Source organism: Schistocerca cancellata, chromosome 3 (genome assembly GCF_023864275.1).
Source record: "Schistocerca cancellata isolate TAMUIC-IGC-003103 chromosome 3, iqSchCanc2.1, whole genome shotgun sequence".
NCBI lineage: Eukaryota > Metazoa > Arthropoda > Insecta > Orthoptera > Acrididae > Schistocerca > Schistocerca cancellata.
In genome coordinates this window covers 911,970,160-911,990,815 of record NC_064628.1, presented here as the reverse complement: position 1 = coordinate 911,990,815, position 20,656 = coordinate 911,970,160, and the positions used below count along the sequence as shown (strand labels likewise).

Sequence of the window (20,656 nt, the reverse complement as noted above, 5' to 3'; positions counted from 1 at the left end):
TGTCACTGCCACTGCCTGCCAAGGTGTTGTCTTTCCCTTATTGTGAGCCCTTTACAATGCTGCACTTCCTTCAGCTGCTCCTGATAGCACTGTTTCACAGTATCTGCTCACAAACTTATTGCCTCGTGGTACCATGTCATTACAGCACCATGCTGCTCATCAGAGAACTACCTACAAGCTCCCAGCCCCATGGGAGTGTGCTTTTACTTATACTCCCTGCTTCTCAGCATTTTGACATTTATGGACTTCATCCTGGTGTGTGCACCTGTTAGGCACTGTTGAGGATCGATGTTTCTGTTATTGTGTTGTGTGGATATTCATTCTCAGAAGCTGGGTGTAGTTTAGTTATGTTAATAAATATTCGTTATTCCAAACTGTATATCTCAATACTATCAGCCACACCACTTAACTAAAGGATACTTCAGCACTAACAATCATTCACCTAAAATTTCTTGTACCACTTCACTATGATTTTGTAATTCCGTTTTACATAACCTCACCAGACCTTTTTCTTCACCCCTCTTCCTTCCTCTTCTAGCTTTCTCCCAGAAGGGGCCAATAGCTTCAAAAGCTTGCATATTTCAAAACCTTTATATGTGCGCTCTCTTCCTACTGCTTGGTGAGTTGATGTTTTATCTATCCAATTACTTTATATTCTCAAGAACTGATTATTTTTACTGCATTGTATGAAGTTTGATTACCAGAAAAATTACTCAGTTAATTGATTGTTCTAGATATTGTCAGAGGTTGCCAAATTATTCAGGCCGCAAATCAAAGACTAGTTATAATGTGAATCATTACACAGTTAAACTACCACTACCCAAATTATTTTGTATTTGTATAATTGATTGAAAATGGGACTGATGGCATATTGTGAGATTAACTTTATCTGAATTATCAGATGAAAACTACACAGCTTGGGGGACATGTTTGGCAGCCATTCAGCTATTGACACATTCCTCATATGACTTATAAAAACTCCTTTCTCTTACAAAAACAACTATAAGAAGATCATATCTGTACAGTTCATTATTACACCAAACACAGATTACATTATGACATCTGTACCCAATATCAGGAACTTGATCCTCTGAAACAATGTCTTGTGGTTGCTTATTCTGTTGTGCAGCATGACATTGCTGTAATATCCTCTGCTGAACATCTAGGAGAAATCTCTGGCCCCATATCCTATGTGACTCTAATGGATCTGGAGGTAGTTCATCATGACTTCTCTTTGGCTCCACAGAAATCCGTTTGTCATATTCCTGTTTAAAAATAGAAGAAAATGAAGATGTGACTCATCATAGGGTAAACAAAAATTACCATAAAACTGAAAATAATCAGAAAAAGAGTTACATTTTTTACTTTCAACTCAGGAAAGAAATTATCTATTTTCATTCAAATGCAATATGAGCTAAATTTACTTATTTATATGGACTATTTGTGTTAAAATCTTTCTTGCACAAGCTGCTATATAATACTTTTGAATACATGTACACAATGAAGAAACAATTTTTTGGAGATGGTTTTAGACTAACTTTCCCAAATACAACAAAACTGGACTACTTTAATACACATTTTTGGAACAGCGATCAAAAATAAATTAAAAAAAAATTCTTTTTAAAATTCAATCTCGATCGCACCACGTATGTTACAAGAACATAGGTGGCCGGTTTTGGTCATATCACATGACCATCATCAGACCTGTAATTTAATTTAGAAAGTAATAGAAACCTTACTAGATTGACAATGAAATATGACAAAATGCTTATAAGGATAAAATACAGTAAGACTTGTTATACCCATGGCATCGTTCGAAGATGGTAGGTGGAGCACTCTTCTCAGCTGCTGTGATGTCAACTGGTGCCAGCATGTGACAGGCATATGCTTAAATATGAAGATGCTCTGCCTACCTCTTCATGTCAACCAGTAAGTGTAGAACAGGTTCACATAATCATCAAAACATAAAAAAGTACAATAATAACATAAAAATAGTTATGTATAAAATATCTCTTTACAACCATGGAACTACTTAAGTATTATATAAAATATCAATTAAAAGCTTTAAAATAACTGTACAGACGATGTATACTCAGTGTGTCCTCTATGGGCTAAGATGGTATTATCACAGTGGTTTCAAAGTCAACGAGGTTATGAAGGTCTATGGCATTGCGGTATCATATCGATATGTGAGTTGTGACTCAACTGCAAGTATACACCTGTGCAAGATTCCGCCTGTCTGTCTTATATTAACTTCATTTGCCACTGGTGCTCTATGTAATAATGGAATGATCAGCTGCAGAGTGCTATGATATTACATACACTTTTTAAAAAGTCATAAAACTGATTTATTAAAAATGGAGTCATATTTTGTAATATTTCTAGTTGGAAGTTTAAGATTGTGATATAAATATTTACGTACTGTTCTGCCGTGGATACAACTAGGTCCTATGGTTTTCTGAAAAAAAAAAAAAAAAAAAAAAATAGAGTACATATGTGTTCATACAAAGAACATACATCAGGTACCACATGAACAAAATCAGTCTTCGGCCATCACATAACTGTTAATCCGCATGCCAAAGGGACGGTACAACAGAATTTGCAAGTCCTTCATTACACTAATAAAGGCTTATTATTAAATATTTTGGAGGAGATCGAGATATATGCCCATTATAGAGACGAACTGTCAGTGCTTCTCAATGAACAGTTGGATTTTCATGAAAAACATTTTTATGATCTCTTTGATGAAATTCTATAAACACATATGTACTCTTTTGTTCAGAAAATCATAGGACCTAGTTGGGTCCATGGCAGAAATGTACCTTAGAACAGTACGTAAACTTCCAACTAGAAATATTATGAAATATGACTCCATTTTTAATAAATCAGTTTTATGACATTTTAAAAAGTGTATGTAATATCATAGCACTCTGCAGCTGATCATTCCATTATTACATATATCACCAGTGGCAAATAAAGTTAATATAAGACAGACAGACAGACTGAATCTAGCATAGGTGTATACTTGCAATTGAGTCACAACTCACATATTGATATGATGCCACAATGCCAAAGACCTTCACAACATCATTGACTTTCTACATCTACATCTACATCTACATTTATACTCCGCAAGCCACCCAACGGTGTGTGGCGGAGGGCACTTTACGTGCCACTGTCATTACCTCCCTTTCCTGTTCTAGTCGCGTATGGTTCGCGGGAAGAACAACTGTCTGAAAGCCTCCGTGCGCACTCTAATCTCTCTAATTTTACATTCGTGATCTCCTCGGGAGGTATAAGTAGGGGGAAGCAATATATTCGATACCTCATCCAGAAATGCACCCTCTCGAAACCTGACGAGCAAGCTACACCGCGATGCAGAGCGCCTCTCTTGCAGAGTCTGCCACTTGAGTTTGTTAAACATCTCCGTAACACTATCATGGTTACCAAATAACCCTGTGACGAAACGCGCTGCTCTTCTTTGGATCTTCTCTATCTCCTCCGTCAATCCGATCTGGTACGGATCCCACACTGATGAGCAATACTCAAGTATAGGTCGAACGAGTGTTTTGTAAGCCACCTCCTTTGTTGATGGACTACATTTTCTAAGGACTCTCCCAATGAATTTCAACCTAGTACCCACCTTACCAACAATTAATTTTATATGATCATTCCACTTCAAATCGTTCCGCACGCATACTCCCAGATATTTTACAGAAGTAACTGCTACCAGCGTTTGTTCCGCTATCATATAATCATACAATAAAGGATCCTTCTCTCTATGTATTCGCAATACATTACATTTGTCTATGTTAAGGGTCAGTTGCCACTCCCTGCACCAAGTGCCTATCCGCTGCAGATCTTCCTGCATTTCGCTACAGTTTTCTAATGCTGCAACTTCTCTGTATACTACAGCATCATCTGCGAAAAGCCGCATGGAACTTCCGCATGGAACTTCCGACTCTATCTACTAGGTCATTTATATATATTGTGAAAAGCAATGGTCCCATAACACTCCCCTGTGGCACGCCAGAGGTTACTTTAACGTCTGTAGACATCTCTCCATTGATAACAACATGCTGTGTTCTGTTTGCTAAAAGCTCTTCAATCCAGCCACACAGCTGGTCTGATATTCCGTAGGCTCTTATTTTGTTTATCAGGCGACAGTGCGGAACTGTATCGAACGCCTTCCGGAAGTCAAGGAAAATAGCATCTACCTGGGAGCCTGTATCTAATATTTTCTGGGTCTCATGAACAAATAAAGCGAGTTGGGTCTCACACGATCGCTGTTTCCGGAATCCATGTTGATTCCTACATAGTAGATTCTGGGTTTCCAAAAACGACATGATACTCGAGCAAAAAACATGTTCTAAAATTCTACAACAGATCGACGTCAGAGATATAGGTCTATAGTTTTGCGCATCTGCTCGACGACCCTTCTTGAAGACTGGGACTACCTGTGCTCTTTTCCAATCATTTGGAACCTTCCGTTCCTCTAGAGACTTGCGGTACACGGCTGTTAGAAGGGGGGCAAGTTCTTTCGCGTACTCTGTGTAGAATCGAATTGGTATCCCGTCAGGTCCAGTGGACTTTCCTCTGTTGAGTGATTTCAGTTGCTTTTCTATTCCTTGGACACTTATTTCGATGTCAGCCATTTTTTCGTTTGTGCGAGGATTTAGAGAAGGGACTGCAGTACAGTCTTCCTCTGTGAAACAGCTTTGGAAAAAGGTGTTTAGTATTTCATCTTTACACGTGTCATCCTCTGTTTCAGTGCCTTCATCATCCCGGAGTGTCTGGATATGCTGTTTCGAGCCACTTACTGATTTAACGTAAGACCAGAACTTCCTAGGATTTTCTGTCAAGTCAGTTCATAGAATTTTACTTTCGAATTCACTGAACGCTTCACGCATAGCCCTCCTTACGCTAACTTTGACATCGTTTAGCTTCTGTTTGTCTGAGAGGTTTTGGCTGCGTTTAAACTTGGAGTGAAGCTCTCTTTGCTTTCGCAGTAGTTTCCTAACTTCGTTGTTGTACCACAGTGGGTTTTTCCCGTCCCTCACAGTTTTACTCGGCACGTACCTGTCTAAAACGCATTTTACAATTGCCTTGAACTTTTTCCATAAACACTCAACATTGTCAGTGTCGGAACAGAAATTTTCGCTTTGATCTGTTAGGTGGTCTGAAATCTGCCTTCTGTTACTCTTGCTAAACAGATAAACCTTCCTCCCTTTTTTTATATTCCTATTTACTTACATATTCAGTGATGCTGCAACGGCCTTACGATCACTGATTCCCTGTTCTGCACTTACAGAGTCGAAAAGTTCGGGTCTGTTTGTTATCAGTAGGTCCAAGATGTTATCTCCATGACTCGGTTCTCCGTTTAATTGCTCGAGGTAATGCACTGAGTGCACTTTGAAACCATTGTGGTAGTACCACCTTAGCCAATAGAGGGCACACTGAGTATACATCATCTGTACAGTTATTTTAAAGCTTTTAATTAATATTTTATGCATAACTATTTTTATGTTATTATTGTACTTTTTTTTATGTTTTGACGATTATGTAAACCTGTTCTACACTGATTGGTTGACGTGAGGCAGAAGAAGAAGAGGTAGGTGAAGCATCTCTGTATTTAAGCGTATACCCATCACTTGCTGGCACCAGTTGACATCACAGCAGCTGAAAAGAGTGCTCCACTTACCATCTTCAAAGGATGCCATGGGTATAACAAATCTTATTGTATTTTATCCTTATAAGCATTTTGTCATATTTTATTGTCAATCTAATAAGGTTTCTATTACTTTCTAAATTAAATTACAGGTCCTGTCATATTTTACTGTCAATCTAGTAAGGTTTCTATTACTTTCTAAATTAAATTACAGGTCCGATGATGGTCATGTGATATGACCGAAACTGGTCACCTCTGTTCTTGTAGCATACGTGGTGTGATCCAGACTGAATTTTAAAAAGGAATTTTTTTTTAAAACTGGACTACATTGATCAATTCACTGAAATAAATTACGAAACTGGAGCCACTATATGAAGATATCATTTAGCCTATTACGACTAAACGAACAATGGAAAATTCAGGATGGAATAGCAACAATATTATGAAAGGGATGTATTGCTACTCAACATCCAGTCTATATTGTGAGTAACAATCTGTCCCTTTCATAATAATGTTGAAACTATTACAACTATTGAACAAAATAATAATTGCTTATAAGCTAAAAAGCAGTAAAGAAGCGAAATAAGCAATTTTAACAGAGAAATTGTAGGCAACAAATATATTACCTCACAGGAACTAAAACCAACTAATATCTCAATAGCAAGTGTCATCAAAATAGGTAAGAAGTAAAACTCAGATTTTAAAGAATTGGTCCCATTATGAAGCACACCTAAGACATTGCAGTTGTAAAACTAACAGACATCTGACCAAATGCAACACTATATAATATACACTGAAGAGCCAAAGAAACTGGTACAACTGCTTAATATCGTGTGGGGCCCACATGAGCACACAGAAGTGCCAGAATGCGACATGACATGGATGCAACTAATGCCTCAAGTAGTGTTGGAGGGAACTGACATCATGAATCCCGCAGAGCTATCCATAAGAGTACAAGGTGGTGGAGATATCTACTGAACAGCACATTGCAAGGCATCCCAGATATGCTCAATTATGTTCATGTCTGGGAAATTTGGTGGCCAATGGAAGTGTTTAAACTCAGAAGAGTGTTCCTGGAGCCACTCTGTAGTGTTTCTGGACATATGGAGTGTTGCATTGTCCTGCTGGAATTGTCCAAGTCGGTCAGAATGCACAATGAACATCAATGGATGCAGGTGATCACACAGGATACTTACATATGTGTCACCTGCCAGAGTCATACCTAGATGTATCAGGTGTCCCGTATCACTTCAACTGCACATGCTCCATACCATTACAGAGCCTCCACCAGCTTAAACAGTCCTCTGCTGACATGCAGGGTCCATGGAATCATGAGGTTGTCTCCATATTCATACATGTCCATCTGATCGACACAATGTGAAAAGAGACTTGTCCGACCAGGCAGCAAGTTTAGAGTCATCAACAGTCCAATATCAGTGTTGATGGACCCAGGTGAGGCATAAAACTTTGTGTCGTGCAGTCATCAAGGGTACATGAGGCCTTTGGCTCTGAAAGCCCATATCAATGATGTTTCCTTGAATGGATCACATGCTGACACTTGTTGATGGCCCAGCATTGAAATACACAGCAATCTGCAGAAGGGTTGCACTTCTGTCATGTTGAATTTCTCTTCAGTTGTTGTTGGTCCTGTTCTTTCAGAATCTTTTTCAAGCCACAGCGATGTCAGAGATTTGATGTTTTCCTGGATTCCTAATATTCATAGTACACTCGTGAAATGATTGTATGGGAAAATCCCCATTTCATCACTATCTCGGAGAGTCTGTGTGCCATCGCTCATGCTCTGACTATAGCACCATGTTCAATCTCACTTAAATATTGATAACCTGCCATTGCAGCAGCAGTAACTGATCTAACAACTGCACCAGACACTTGTTCTCTTACATAGGTGTTGCTGACCAGAGCACCATATTCTGCCTGTTTACATATTTCTGTATTTGAATATGCATGCCTATACCAGTTTCTTTGGTGCTTCAGTGTATAACAAATCATTTATTGTTGTGAAGTAATAACAATCCACCCAAAACTGCAAATTCAGTAGACAACAGGAAAAAAAGAAGAAAAATTTAAACTGTAAACTTGCAAAACATGGTTATGATAGGCATACACACTTACGTGCAGATTAATAACACAATATTCAAATAAATAAAAATAGGGGAAAGATGACTCAGCTCTCATACTCTTTGTGTGTGGTGCATTATGATATAAAAGATAACAACATGCATGAAAACAACACTTATAAGAGGTTCCAGATGACAAATGGTTTCCTAGTTTTCAGTTTACTATGAGAAGTAAGTGATAAGCTAGTTTCTGGATAACTATACACATAAAATAAAACTACACATTTAAACAGAATGTACATGTTCATAAAGTTATGAACTACATCACTTGTTTAGAAAATGAATAAAAAAATAATTTATTTACCATTACACAGATTGTTGTTTCACAACACATCTTTTCAAGAACTCCACCTACAGCAGCTGCTGTGTGGACTGAGTATCTCAGTAGATGCTGTTCCCAGTGCTAAGCACAAATATAGGAGGAGGATACAAGGAGCAGCCAGGAAACATTTTGAGACGACCACTACAGTTAACATCAGTAGTCGTAAAATTGAACTAGCTCCTCTCAGCCCCGAGCGGTTCTAGGCGCTACAGTCTGGAACTGCGCGACCGCTATTGTCGCAGGTTCAAATCCTGCCTCGGACATGGATGTGTGCGTTGTCCTTAGGTTAGTTAGGTTTAAGTAGTTCTAAGTTCTAGGGGACTGATGACCTCAGAAGTTAAGTCCCATAGTGCTCAGACCCATTTGAACCATTTTCCTCTCAGCCATGTTTGCTGGGTTAATCTTGCACTATTCTTGTATTTCTTATCTGCTATGGGCCTGCTATTAAAATTTTTTGTTTACCTAATTTCCCTGTGAAGTTCTTGAGTTTTCTAGATTTTAATAGAGGATCAACATTGTATGTTGTGATACAGCTGAGTTGGTTATAATTTATCGTGGCCTCGTGTTCTGGTTGATGTATTGGTTTTTGGAAAAACAGACAATTATGTTAACCAGCCCACCAATTGTAAACAAAATCACAATTCAAGAACAGGAAACCACAAATACAGACATATTTAAATATGAGGGCTATTCATAAAGTAAACATTTATTTATTTTAAAAAATGTGAACAAACTTGCAGAATCTGTTTTATTATACTTTGAAAGTACATCCTCTAATTAATTTTTACACATTGTCTCCAGCCACACTGAAACATTAGTTGTAGTGTGTGACAAGCTTTGGAATTTCGCAATCATGTAATTCTGCCACCTGCGTTCACCTGACATTACATTTCCACTAATCCAAACCTTTAGTAATCACTTTGTACAGAGGAGTAGGACTAATCTGTGGAAAATGAACACAAAGCTCTGAGATGATGAAATATCAATTTTCTCTAAATCTTTTGTCAACCAAATTAATTACATCTGCATTCACAATACTTGGTCGGCAACTTGTGTCTTCATCATGGAAAATGGTTCACCAACTCTTGAACCTATGGCACCATTGTTTTACACCGCCTTCACTCATTACCTAAGATTTGGGCTAATAGTAATTTAATGCCAGATGGCTGCTGGTGGGAGAATTCTATGGTTGCAGAACTTCAAAGCTAATCTCATGTTGTGACAAATGTCTAAATGTTGCTGGAAACAATGTGGAAAAATAAATTAGAGTCTGTACATTCACAGTATTGTAGAACAAATTCTGTAACACATTCACATATTTTTTTTTAAATAAAAGGAGGTTATTTTATAAATAGCCATCAATTTTAGGGAAATAATAACAAGAATTCTCAATGAAAATCTTATGTGGCAGAAAAGAATAAACAATCCTATAAAAGCACTATATGTCTCTAAGAATACATACAACAAAAAGGGCCTCTCAACAGACACAAAATTAAAAAAATACTACTAAACAGTTACACAACCAGATATAAGATACTGAAGTGGAACCATTTTCAAAACAATTAACACTCCACAAATAGGAAGAATACTTAAGACAGCCTAATAATCAGAATGGGCATTAACAAAGAATGCTAAGAAAATGGACATTGTAGACTAGTTTCTAATAAACAGCCTACAAAGTAATGCAACCAGTAATGAGGAGGATGATGTAGAAACATCTTTGGACATAAACATCTACATCTAAACTCCACAAGACACTTGATGTTGTGTGGTGGAAGCTACTTCTGGTACCACTATCATCTAATCCTCCCATCACTGCTCCATTCATGAATAGTGCAGTGGAAGAACAACTGTCAGTAAACCTTGACATTAGCTCAATTTCTTGAATTTTCTCATTGTGGTCATTTCATAAGATGTATATGGGAGGGAGTAATTTGTTGTCTGACTCTTCCCAGAATGTACCCTCTTGGAATTTCAACAGTAAACCTTTTTGTGGTGTACAAGACCTTTTTTGGAGTTTGTGAAGTATCTCCATAATGTTCTCATGCCACTCAAATGATCAACAGGAAATGATGGGAAACCCAGACTTAACTTTGTGATAATCTGATGCTACTTTCAATCATATAGATGATGGTCAACATTGGCCAACCCTAGTTATAATGATATAATACCTTACATGTGAGTTGTCAAAAAAATATTGAGTGTAGAATTAAAAATTGCATCACTAACACTATGACAAAAGTCATTTTTTCCACAGCAGTATCAGGCTATAAACCAGATTAAACAAACAAATAATGGGAAGGGTGATTTCAGATGAAGAAAGAAAGTTGAGATCTAAGTGAATGAAGGAGTACTGGGCCAATACTAAACTAAAAACTGTTCTTACAAAATTGACTAAAGCAGTCCAAGAAAGGCAGTAAAATGTTACTAAATAACTAAATATCTGATAAAGAAGGAATAGTACACAATCAAAAAGAGAGAAAGACCTTCGTTTAATTTTTTAATTTTATTTATGGTTGTACGCCCAGTCTGCAATCAGAAAAAGAGATACACCAGGAAAGAATATGTTGGAAATGAACAATGAAATACAGCAATGACATACAATAACCAGATAACTTATGAGTGTGATACAAAATGCAGACAGAAAGTAAGAATGAAGAGAAGGAGAAAAAAATGAAGATTGACGAGCATAATCAGGATTTTATTGTCTCATTTAACTGTAACATATTATTCATCAAATACAATATTTATTATAATATACTACAAAATCTGAATACTTATACAGCTTAAATGTCCAGATCAACATTAAAAAATTCCTCAACAGAGTAATAGCATTTCTGTACCAGAGTGCTGCACAGTTTTCTTTTCATCAACTCAGTTCTTACAATTCAGAAATTTATGTCTTTTGACTTGTTGCATATTTTAATTCCCATATATTGTGGGATTGATGGAAAAGCATGAAATAACATTGTTCCTAGCTTAATATTTGTGCCGGAAGTTATATGGAAGATTCAGTTCAGAATTATGATTTGAAAAGAAAATTATATCACATACCTACAATGAGCAAAGGTCTCATAATAGTGGCTGACAAGATTTTCCTGGCTTTGCTTTGTACATGTCTCTGATGTCTTCTATAAAGGTAATATTATTGTCAGTTGCTAGTATTTCTGCTAAAGACAACACCGTGTCTCACAACTGCTTCAAAGTAACTATAGTAAACTATCTTTTGTCTATTCCAGTTACATTGACTAAGTATAACATAGCTAATGTCAGGCTGTTTGATTTATTTTTTAGATAATCTATATGTGAGGACCATGGCAGATTTCTGTCCAATTGCATTCCTAAGGATTTACATGTTCTGCCTCATTTAGTTCCTCACTTTTGTGAATAATCTGAATATAATTTATTTTAGATCATTTTGTCTCAAATTTTATCAGCAGCATTTCTGAAACGTTTAGTTTTAGGCCATTAGATGGAACTACATATCTAGTTTTTCTGGAGTATTTATGTCTCTTTCAGGAATTTGTTCTGCATTTTTATTTTCTATCAGTATGAACATGTCATCAGCAAATTACAATGATCGATAATTTATATTTATGGGTAAGAAATTTATGTAAAAAAGGAAGATGATTGGACCTAGGATTGGGCCTTGTGATACCTCTTGTGAAATAGTTCTCCAATTTGGGTGATACTTTCCTTTACTCAATGTTATGACAACCTGTTTCTTTCTCTCTGTCAGATACAGAATTGCACTCTATCAAAACTATAGTTTGGTAGTTTTGGTACAATGCATAAATGATATAGTAAATGATAGGATTACTGGCAGTATTGGTGGCAGTGACAGGGAAGGAAAAGAAACTGTGAGCCAATCACTCCCCCCTCCCCGTTTGCTTGGTTGATAGTTTTTCACATAATTAGAACCACACATCATTCAGTATTTGTCCATTGTGTATTTTATATCCTTATAGAATAAAAATTGTATTTTGTAAGTAATAAAAATTTGTCCATCATGTAACTTCTGTGCTTTTACGTAACCAAAACAATAACAGTACTTTTGATGCAAGTAAAATTTATATGCATAAACATAAAGATATATAATTATTGTTGTTATTTTGTACTCAACAGAATGTTCTTCATCATAATCAAAGGCAAGAGTTTCCTTTTATTATTGCTAAATGCAAAAGTTGTTTATAAATAACAGAAACATCTTTCATATAAGTTCAATGAAGTATTACAGCAGTGTTTGATATATTTATGTTTTACAGATATTTATTCTTCCTTTTGATTGTGGAAATTGCATTTTCTAATGCTATATGAAAATTCTGTATTGTTTTCTTTATTATTACTAAACATCCCTATGTTTCACTTTATAAATCAACAGTTTTTGAATAAAACCTGAATTAAACACTGACAATTTCAGTTTTGCAATAAATACTGTTCACTCTTAAGAAACAGACAGGAGGATAACTATATAGAGCAAAATTGTTCCATAGGTTACCCTGCCTTTTATATATTTCACTCAGTTTCTAGACAATTCACTGCTTACCATTTTCAGGTGAATCTAGTAAGAAACTAACCACATACATAAAGAAAGCAATCATTATGATATAATGTCTGATATGTATGCAACACGCCTAATGTACAAGTAATGTGGGTAGGAACTTAACTGACCGAAAATACCAGAAAATCTGCCACAGTCTATGCTTATTTGTGGTGTTCTATGATAGTTTTACAACTCTAGTGAGATATGACTTACACCACTCTAAGGCACTATCCATAATTCCATACTTTTTCATGTTATATACAATAACGAATGGTTTACACAGGAGGAGCACAATCAAATGGTTGGTAAAAGGCACCCGATGGAAGGGTAACTGCTAAAGTAACAACAGAGCTGATACTTTCTCTATTTGTATTTATCCCTTCCTTTACCACATGATCAGGTAATTTCTACTGTCTTGCTACTACTTTTCCAGCTAAATACGCAGTACGAAGGGTACCTGTCAAGCTACAAAAATTTAATCATAAAAAAGAAAATAAATATCATATACAAATTAGTTGTCATAAACATTGTAGTGCATACAGGTCCAGCTTACCACAAATATTTGAGGCAATATTTCTTTCTCACGAAGTGGAACAAGATGTAAACCACGAAATTCAGGTTCACCACGATCCCTCAGCTTAAGTAATCGAAGACGTGGATTGCTGTCTAACTCTTCTGCTGTGCAGAAGTCAAATTCAGATTGCAGTGGGTCCAGCCGAAAATATGAATTTTCTCTGCACGAAGCTTCTTCTGTATTCTGTTACAAAGAAAATGTAGAAGTAAAGTATGCCATTATGACATAAAGACCAATCATGAGGCAATGCTTGAACTAAAGAGATAAAATACACATAAACAATAACAAATGAAAATGCTTTTTACAGAAACTGACAAAAAAAGGGAACGATAATGACTTTAGACCCATATATTATAGGTTTTCTTACCAATTATCTTCATGAAGAAGTCTGTCTTTTAACAATTTTGAAATAAAAATTATCTTTAATTACGTGGAAAGATAGATACACACATTCAAAGATGCTAGAATAATTTAGTTCATTTACATTATGATCTGTCTGCAAGGCTAAAGCAAGATGCCTCACCTATCATCCAGAGATTAAGCTGGCTTAATCTGAAATTTGAAGCAATGGTCGAAAAGTCAAGTACCCTACTTACTTCTTAAAATACTGTTGATAAAGGACAAATACCTGCTTAAAGTCTGATGTGCATAAGATAGGATAGTAATACAATGAAGAGAAGGGTAAGAGTTTAAGGAGAAAAGCATACTGTTATTGAAATATAATGGTTTAATTATTCCAATATCAACAGGAAAATTAGTTGGAAAAAGTTTAATTCCTGATACCCTTCTTCCACATTATAATTTATATTATAATCATCCAAGGACATTACAATAACATAAAAATGAAATAAAAATTAGCCACTGCATATTAAGTGGCATCCTACCTTCAAAAAATAAAAGAATGAAGCATTTCTAGGATCATTAGGATCCAAATGAGACTTCTCTGCCCATTCTTTAAGTTTCTGAGGATCTAAATTTCCATCCTGGTTTCGCAATGAAACTGGGAAGTCTGCTGGCTCACTGTGTCTGGTTAAACATTCAGAGTCAGTTATTTCTGATTAATCCTGAGGCATATATTACAAGATTGTTGTGCATCAACAAAAAAGTCAGTGCAATACAGGCTCTTTCTAAATAATAACAAAATCCAATACAAAGTAAACTATCTTTTCAGAAGTAACAATGTATATTATCCAAATTAACTTGGGAGGAGAGGGGGGAGGAGATTTTCGAAAACCAGTTTATTTGGATAACAGAACGGGTATATTTTTATTTATCAATTTACCCCAATAATAACTATATGTATTGACCATAACATGAATCTCTTTCATTATTACAATGGCAAGTACAGTAGGAATGTACAGGGTGTTTCAAAAATGACCGGTATATTTGAAACGGCAATAAAAACTAAACGAGCAGCGATAGAAATACACCGTTTGTTGCAATATGCTTGGGACAACAGTACATTTTCAGGCAGACAAACTTTCGAAATTACAGTAGTTACAATTTTCAACAACAGATGGCGCTGCGGTCTGGGAAACTCTATACTACGATATTTTCCACATATCCACCATGCGTGGCAATAATATGGCATAGTCTCTGAATGAAATTACCCGAAACCTTTGACAACGTGTCTGGCGGAATGGCTTCACATGCAGATGAGATGTACTGCTTCAGCTGTTCAATTGTTTCTGGATTCTGGCGGTACACCTGCTCTTTCAAGTGTCCCCACAGAAAGAAGTCACAGGAATTCATGTCTGGCGAATAGGGAGGCCAATCCACGCCGCCTCCTGTATGTTTCGGATAGCCCAAAGCAATCACACGATCATCAAAATATTCATTCAGGAAATTAAATACGTCGGCCGCGCGATGTGGCCGGGCACCATCTTGCATAAACCACGAGGTGTTCACAGTGTCGTCTAAGGCAGTTTGTACCGCCACAAATTCATGAAGAATGTCCAGATAGCGTGATGCAGTAATCGTTTCGGATCTGAAAAATGGGCCAATGATTCCTTTGGAAGAAATGGTGGCCCAGACCAGTACCTTTTGAGGATGCAGGGACGATGGGACTGCAACATGGGGCTTTTCGGTTCCCCATATGCGCCAGTTCTGTTTATTGACGAAGCCGTCCAGGTAAAAATAAGCTTCGTCAGTAAACCAAATGCTGCGCACATGCATATCGCCATCATCAATCCTGTGCACTATATCGTTAGCGAATGTCTCTCGTGCAGCAATGGTAGCGGCGCTGAGGGGTTGCCGCGTTTGAATTTTGTATGGATAGAGGTGTAAACTCAGGCGCATGAGACGATATGTGGACGTTGGCGTCATTTGGACCGCAGCTGCAACACGACAAACGGAAACCTGAGGCCGCTGTCAGATCACCTGCTGCACTAGCTGCGTGTTGCCCTCTGTGGTTGCCGTACGCGGTCGCCCTACCTTTCCAGCACGTTCATCCATCACGTTCCCAGTCCGTTGAAATTTTTTAAACAGATCCTTTATTGTATCGCTTTTCGGTCCTTTGGTTACATTAAACCTCCGTTGAAAACTTCGTCTTGTTGCAACAACACTGTGTTCTAGGCGGTGGAATTCCAACACCAGAAAAATCCTCTGTTCTAAGGAATAAACCATGTTGTCTACAGCACACTTGCACGTTGTGAACAGCACACACTTACAGCAGAAAGACGACATACAGAATGGCGCACCCACAGACTGCGTTGTCGTCTATATCTTTCACATCACTTGCAGCGCCATCTGTTGTTGAAAATTGTAACTACTGTAATTTCGAAAGTTTGTCCGCCTGAAAATGTACTGTTGTCCCAAGCATATTGCAACAAACAGTGTATTTCTATCGCTGCTCGTTTAGTTTTTATTGCCGTTTCAAATATACCAGTCATTTTTGAAACACCCTGTATGTAGTACAGTCTAGTAAACAAAAAATATGTAATACATATGCATTTTGCATGTACAGTACCTAAGTGTAGAATTAATGCTTACAAATATCCTTAATTTTGGTCTGCTGAAGCAAGCCCACTGCTTATAAGCTGCTAAGTCATGCATGTTTTTTTTTTTTGACAGATATGTGATGCTCGTCACTTTCATCTTGAGCTTCAAACCATTGCAAGGAAGCAGCCAAGCACGTAAAAACTTCAGATACAGCCAGTATATTTTCAGCTTCATTTTGCGCACCACTAGTTCAGTGATGAGGTTTACAATTTTACTGTTGTTGTTGTTGTGATCTTCAATCCAAAGACTGGTTTGATGCAGCTCTCCATGCTCCTCTATCCTGTCATGTCATTCTCAATGGAGAGAAGTCTTCCGAAGTAAGAGTAATTTCAGGTGTGCCACAGGGGAGTGTCATAGGACCGTTGCTATTCACAATATACATAAATGAACTGGTGGATGACATCAGAAGTTCACTGAGGCTTTTTGCAGATGATGCTGTGGTGTATCGAGAGGTTGTAACAATGGAAAATTGTACTGAAATGCAGAAGGATCTGCAGCGAATTGACGCATGGTGCAGGGAATGGCAATTGAATCTCAATGTAGACAAGTGTAATGTGCTGCGAATACACAGAAAGATAGATCCTTTATCATTTAGCTACAAAATAGCAGGTCAGCAACTGGAAGCAGTTAATACCATAAATTATCTGGGAGTACGCATTAGGAGTGATTTAAAATGGAATGATCATATAATGTTGATCGTCGGTAAAGCAGATGCCAGACTGAGATTCATTGGAATAATCCTAAGGAAATGCAATCCGAAAACAAAGGAAGTAGGTTACAGTATGCTTGTTCACCCACTGCTTGAATACTGCTCAGCAGTGTGGGATCCGTACCAGATAGGGTTGATAGAAGATATAGAGAAGATCCAACGGAGAGCAGTGCGCTTCGTTACAGGATCATTTAGTAATCGCGAAAGCGTTACGGAGATGATAGATAAACTCCAGTGGAAGACTCTGCAAGAGAGACGCTCAGTAGCTCGGTACGGGCTTTTGTCAAAGTTTCGAGAACATACCTTCACCGAAGAGTCAAGCAGTATATTGCTCTCTCCTACGTATATCTCGCGAAGAGACCATGAGGGTAAAATCAGAGAGATTAGAGCCCACACAGAGGCATACCAACAATCCTTCTTTCCATGAACAATACGAGACTGGAATAGAAGGGAGAACCGATAGAGGTACTCAAGGTACCCTCTGCCACACACCGTCAGGTGGCTTGCGGAGTATGGATGTAGATGTAGATCCTGTACAAGCTTCTTCATCTCCGAGTAACTACTGCAGCCTACATCCTTCTGAATCTGCTTAGTGTATTCATCTCTTGGAATCCCTCTATGATTTTTACTCCTCATGCTTCCCTCCAATAGTGAACTGGTGATCCCTTGATGCCTCAGAATGTATCCCACCAACCAATTCCTTTTTCTAGTCAAGTTGTGCCACAAATTTCTCTTCTCCCCAATTCTATTCAGTACCTCATCATTAGTTATGTGATCCACCCATTTAATCTTCAGTACCCATCTGTAGCACCACATTTTGAAAGCTAATATTCTCTTCCTGTCGAAACTATTTATCATCCACATGTTTCACGTCCATACACGGCTGCACTCCATACAAATACTTTCAGAAAAGACTTCCTGACATTTAAATCTATATTCATAAACGCTTTCCTTGCCATAGCCAGTTTAAATTTTATATCCTCTCTACTTCAACTGTCATCAGTTATTTCGCTCCCCAAATAACAAAACTCATTTACTACTTTAAGCCTCTCATTTCCTAATCTAATTCCCACAGCATCACCCAATTTAATTCGACTACATTCCATTATCCTCATTTTGCTTCTTTTGATGTTCATCTTATATCCTCCTTTCAAGACGTTGTCCATTCCGTTCAGTTGCTCTTCCAGCTCCTTTGCTGTCTCTGACAGAATTACAATGTCATCGGCGAACCTCAAAGTCTTTATTTCTTCTTCATGGATTTTAATTCCACTCCAAATTTTTGTTTTGTTTCATTTACTGCTTGCTCAATATACAGATTGAATAACATTGGGGATAGGCTGCAATCCTGTCTCACTCCCTTCTCAACCATTGATTCCCTTTCATTCCCCTCAACTCTTTATAAGTGCTATTTGGTTTCTGTACAAATTGTAAACAGCCTTTTACTGCCTGTATTTTACTCCTGCCACCTTCAGAATTTTAAAGAGAGTATTCCAGTCAACATTGTCAAAAGCTTTCTCTAAGTCTACAAATGCTAGAAACGTAGGTTTGCCTTTCTTTAATCTATCTTTTAAGATAAGTCATAGGGACAGTATTACCTCGCTTGTTCCAACATTTCTATGGAATCCAAATTCATTGTCCCCAATCTCAGCTTCTACCAGAGTTTGCATTCGTCTGTAAAGAACTGGTGTTAGTCTTTTGTAGCCATGACTTGTTTCAACTTAGGTCTTTCAGTGCTTTTTCAAATTCTTCACGCAGTATCATCTTCATCTAAGTCATCTTCCATTTTCCATAATACTGCCCTCAATCACATCACCCTTTTATAGACCCTCTATTTACTGCTTCCACCTTTCTGCTTTCACGTCTTTGCTTAGGACTGGTTTTCATTCTGAGTTCTTGATATTCATACAGGTGGTTCTCTTTTCTGCAAAGATTTCTTTTAATTTTCCAGAAGGCAGTATCTATCACCCCCTAGTGATATATGCCTCTACATTCTTACGTTTGTCCTCTAGCCATCCCTGCTTAACCATTTTGCACTTCCTGTCAATCTCATTTTTGAGACGCTTATACTTCTTTTTGCCTGCTTCATTTACTGCATTTTTATATTTTCTCTTTTCATCAATTAAACTGAATATCTCTTCTGTTACCCACGGATTCCTACCAGCCCTCATCTTTTTAGTGACTTGATCCTCTGCTTCCTTCACTATTTCACCTCTCAAAGCTACCCATTCTTCTTCTACTGTATTTCTTTCCACTGTTCTTGTCAATCGTTCCACATGCTCTCTCTGAAACTCTCTACAAAGTCTGTTTCTTTCAGTTTTTCCAGGTCCCAACTCCTTAGATTCTTACGTTTATCCAGTTTCTTCATTTTTAATCTACTGGTTATAACCATTAAATTGTGGTCAGAGTCCACATCTGGAAATGTGTCACAATTTAAAACTTGGTTCCTAAATCTTTGTCTTACCACTATATAATCTATCCAGTATCTCTAGGCCTCTTCCATATATACAACCTTCTTTTTTGATTCTTAAACCAAGTGTTAGCTATGATTAAGTTATGCTTTGTGCAAAATTCTATCAGGCGGCTTCCTCTGTCATTCCTTAGCTCCTAGTCCATATTCACCTATTACTTCTTCTTCCTTTTCCTACTATCAAATACAGTCCCCCTGACTATTAAATTTTCATCTCCCTTAACTACCTGAATAATTTGTTTCATCACATCATACATTTCTTCAATCTCTTCATCATCTGCAGACTAGCTGGCATATAAACTTGGACTGCTGTGGTAGGCATGGACTTCATGTCTAAATTGGCTATAATAATGGGTTCACTATGCTGTTCATAGTAGCTTATCTGTGCCCCTATTTTTTTTATTCATTATTAAAACTACTCCTACATTACCCTTATTAGATTTTGTATTTATAACCCTATATTCACCTGGCCAGAAGTGTTGTTCCTCCTGCCACCGAACTTCACTAATTCCCACTATATCTACTTTCCTATCCATTTCCCTTTTTAAATTTTCTAACTTATCTGCCCAATTAAGCGATCTGACATTCCATGCTCCAGTCCGAGAATGCCGTTTTTTTTTTTCCCCCTCTCTCTCTTTCTCTCTCTCTCTCTCTCTCTTGATAACAATGTCATCCTGAATAGTCCCCACCAGGAGACCCAAATGGAGGACTATTTTACCTCCGGAATATTTTACCCAAGAGGACACCATATTCGTTTAACCATACAGTAAAGCTGCATGCCCTTGGGAAAAATTATGGCTGTAGTTTCCCCTTGCTTTCAGCCGTTTGCAGTACCAGCACAGCAAACCCATTTTGGTAAATATTACAAGGCCAGATCAGTTCACTACCCTGCTCAATATGATGCCCTGGATCTGCACCGTCAACACTCATCCATTCTTGAATGTCATCTTCATCACATTAGGCAATTGAGCTCTTTTAGCATATTGATCATTTCGAACACATCATTCTGTTTGTCATTTTCAATTACACACCGAGAACTTTTCACAATATTATTTTATTTTTATTTTTTTCAAATTTGGTTCCTTTACACTAAACCATGCTGCTGCTCTGGTGATGTAGGAAGCATCTTTCAAATCAATGTTTTTATTATTTCTTAACAGATTTTTTTCAACCTGATCTTCTCTTTCTAACAATAAATTACACAAAAATTATTTTCTATGATACCGTTTAAAATT

The 20,656-nt window shown here is 37.3% G+C and overlaps 1 protein-coding gene across 1 annotated transcript in view; it reads right to left on the bottom strand.

Moving 5' to 3' along the window:
- LOC126176645 (coiled-coil and C2 domain-containing protein 2A) overlaps nt 1–20,656 on the bottom strand; it is a 385,042-nt gene that overhangs the window by 175,297 nt on the left and 189,089 nt on the right. The window contains exons 11-13 of the mRNA XM_049923802.1: nt 14,130–14,271; nt 13,225–13,428; nt 1,069–1,265 (exon numbers count right to left, since the gene is read on the bottom strand). Of these exons, the coding sequence (XP_049779759.1) occupies nt 1,069–1,265; nt 13,225–13,428; nt 14,130–14,271 (543 nt within the window). The remainder of the gene's footprint in view (nt 1–1,068; nt 1,266–13,224; nt 13,429–14,129; nt 14,272–20,656) is intronic.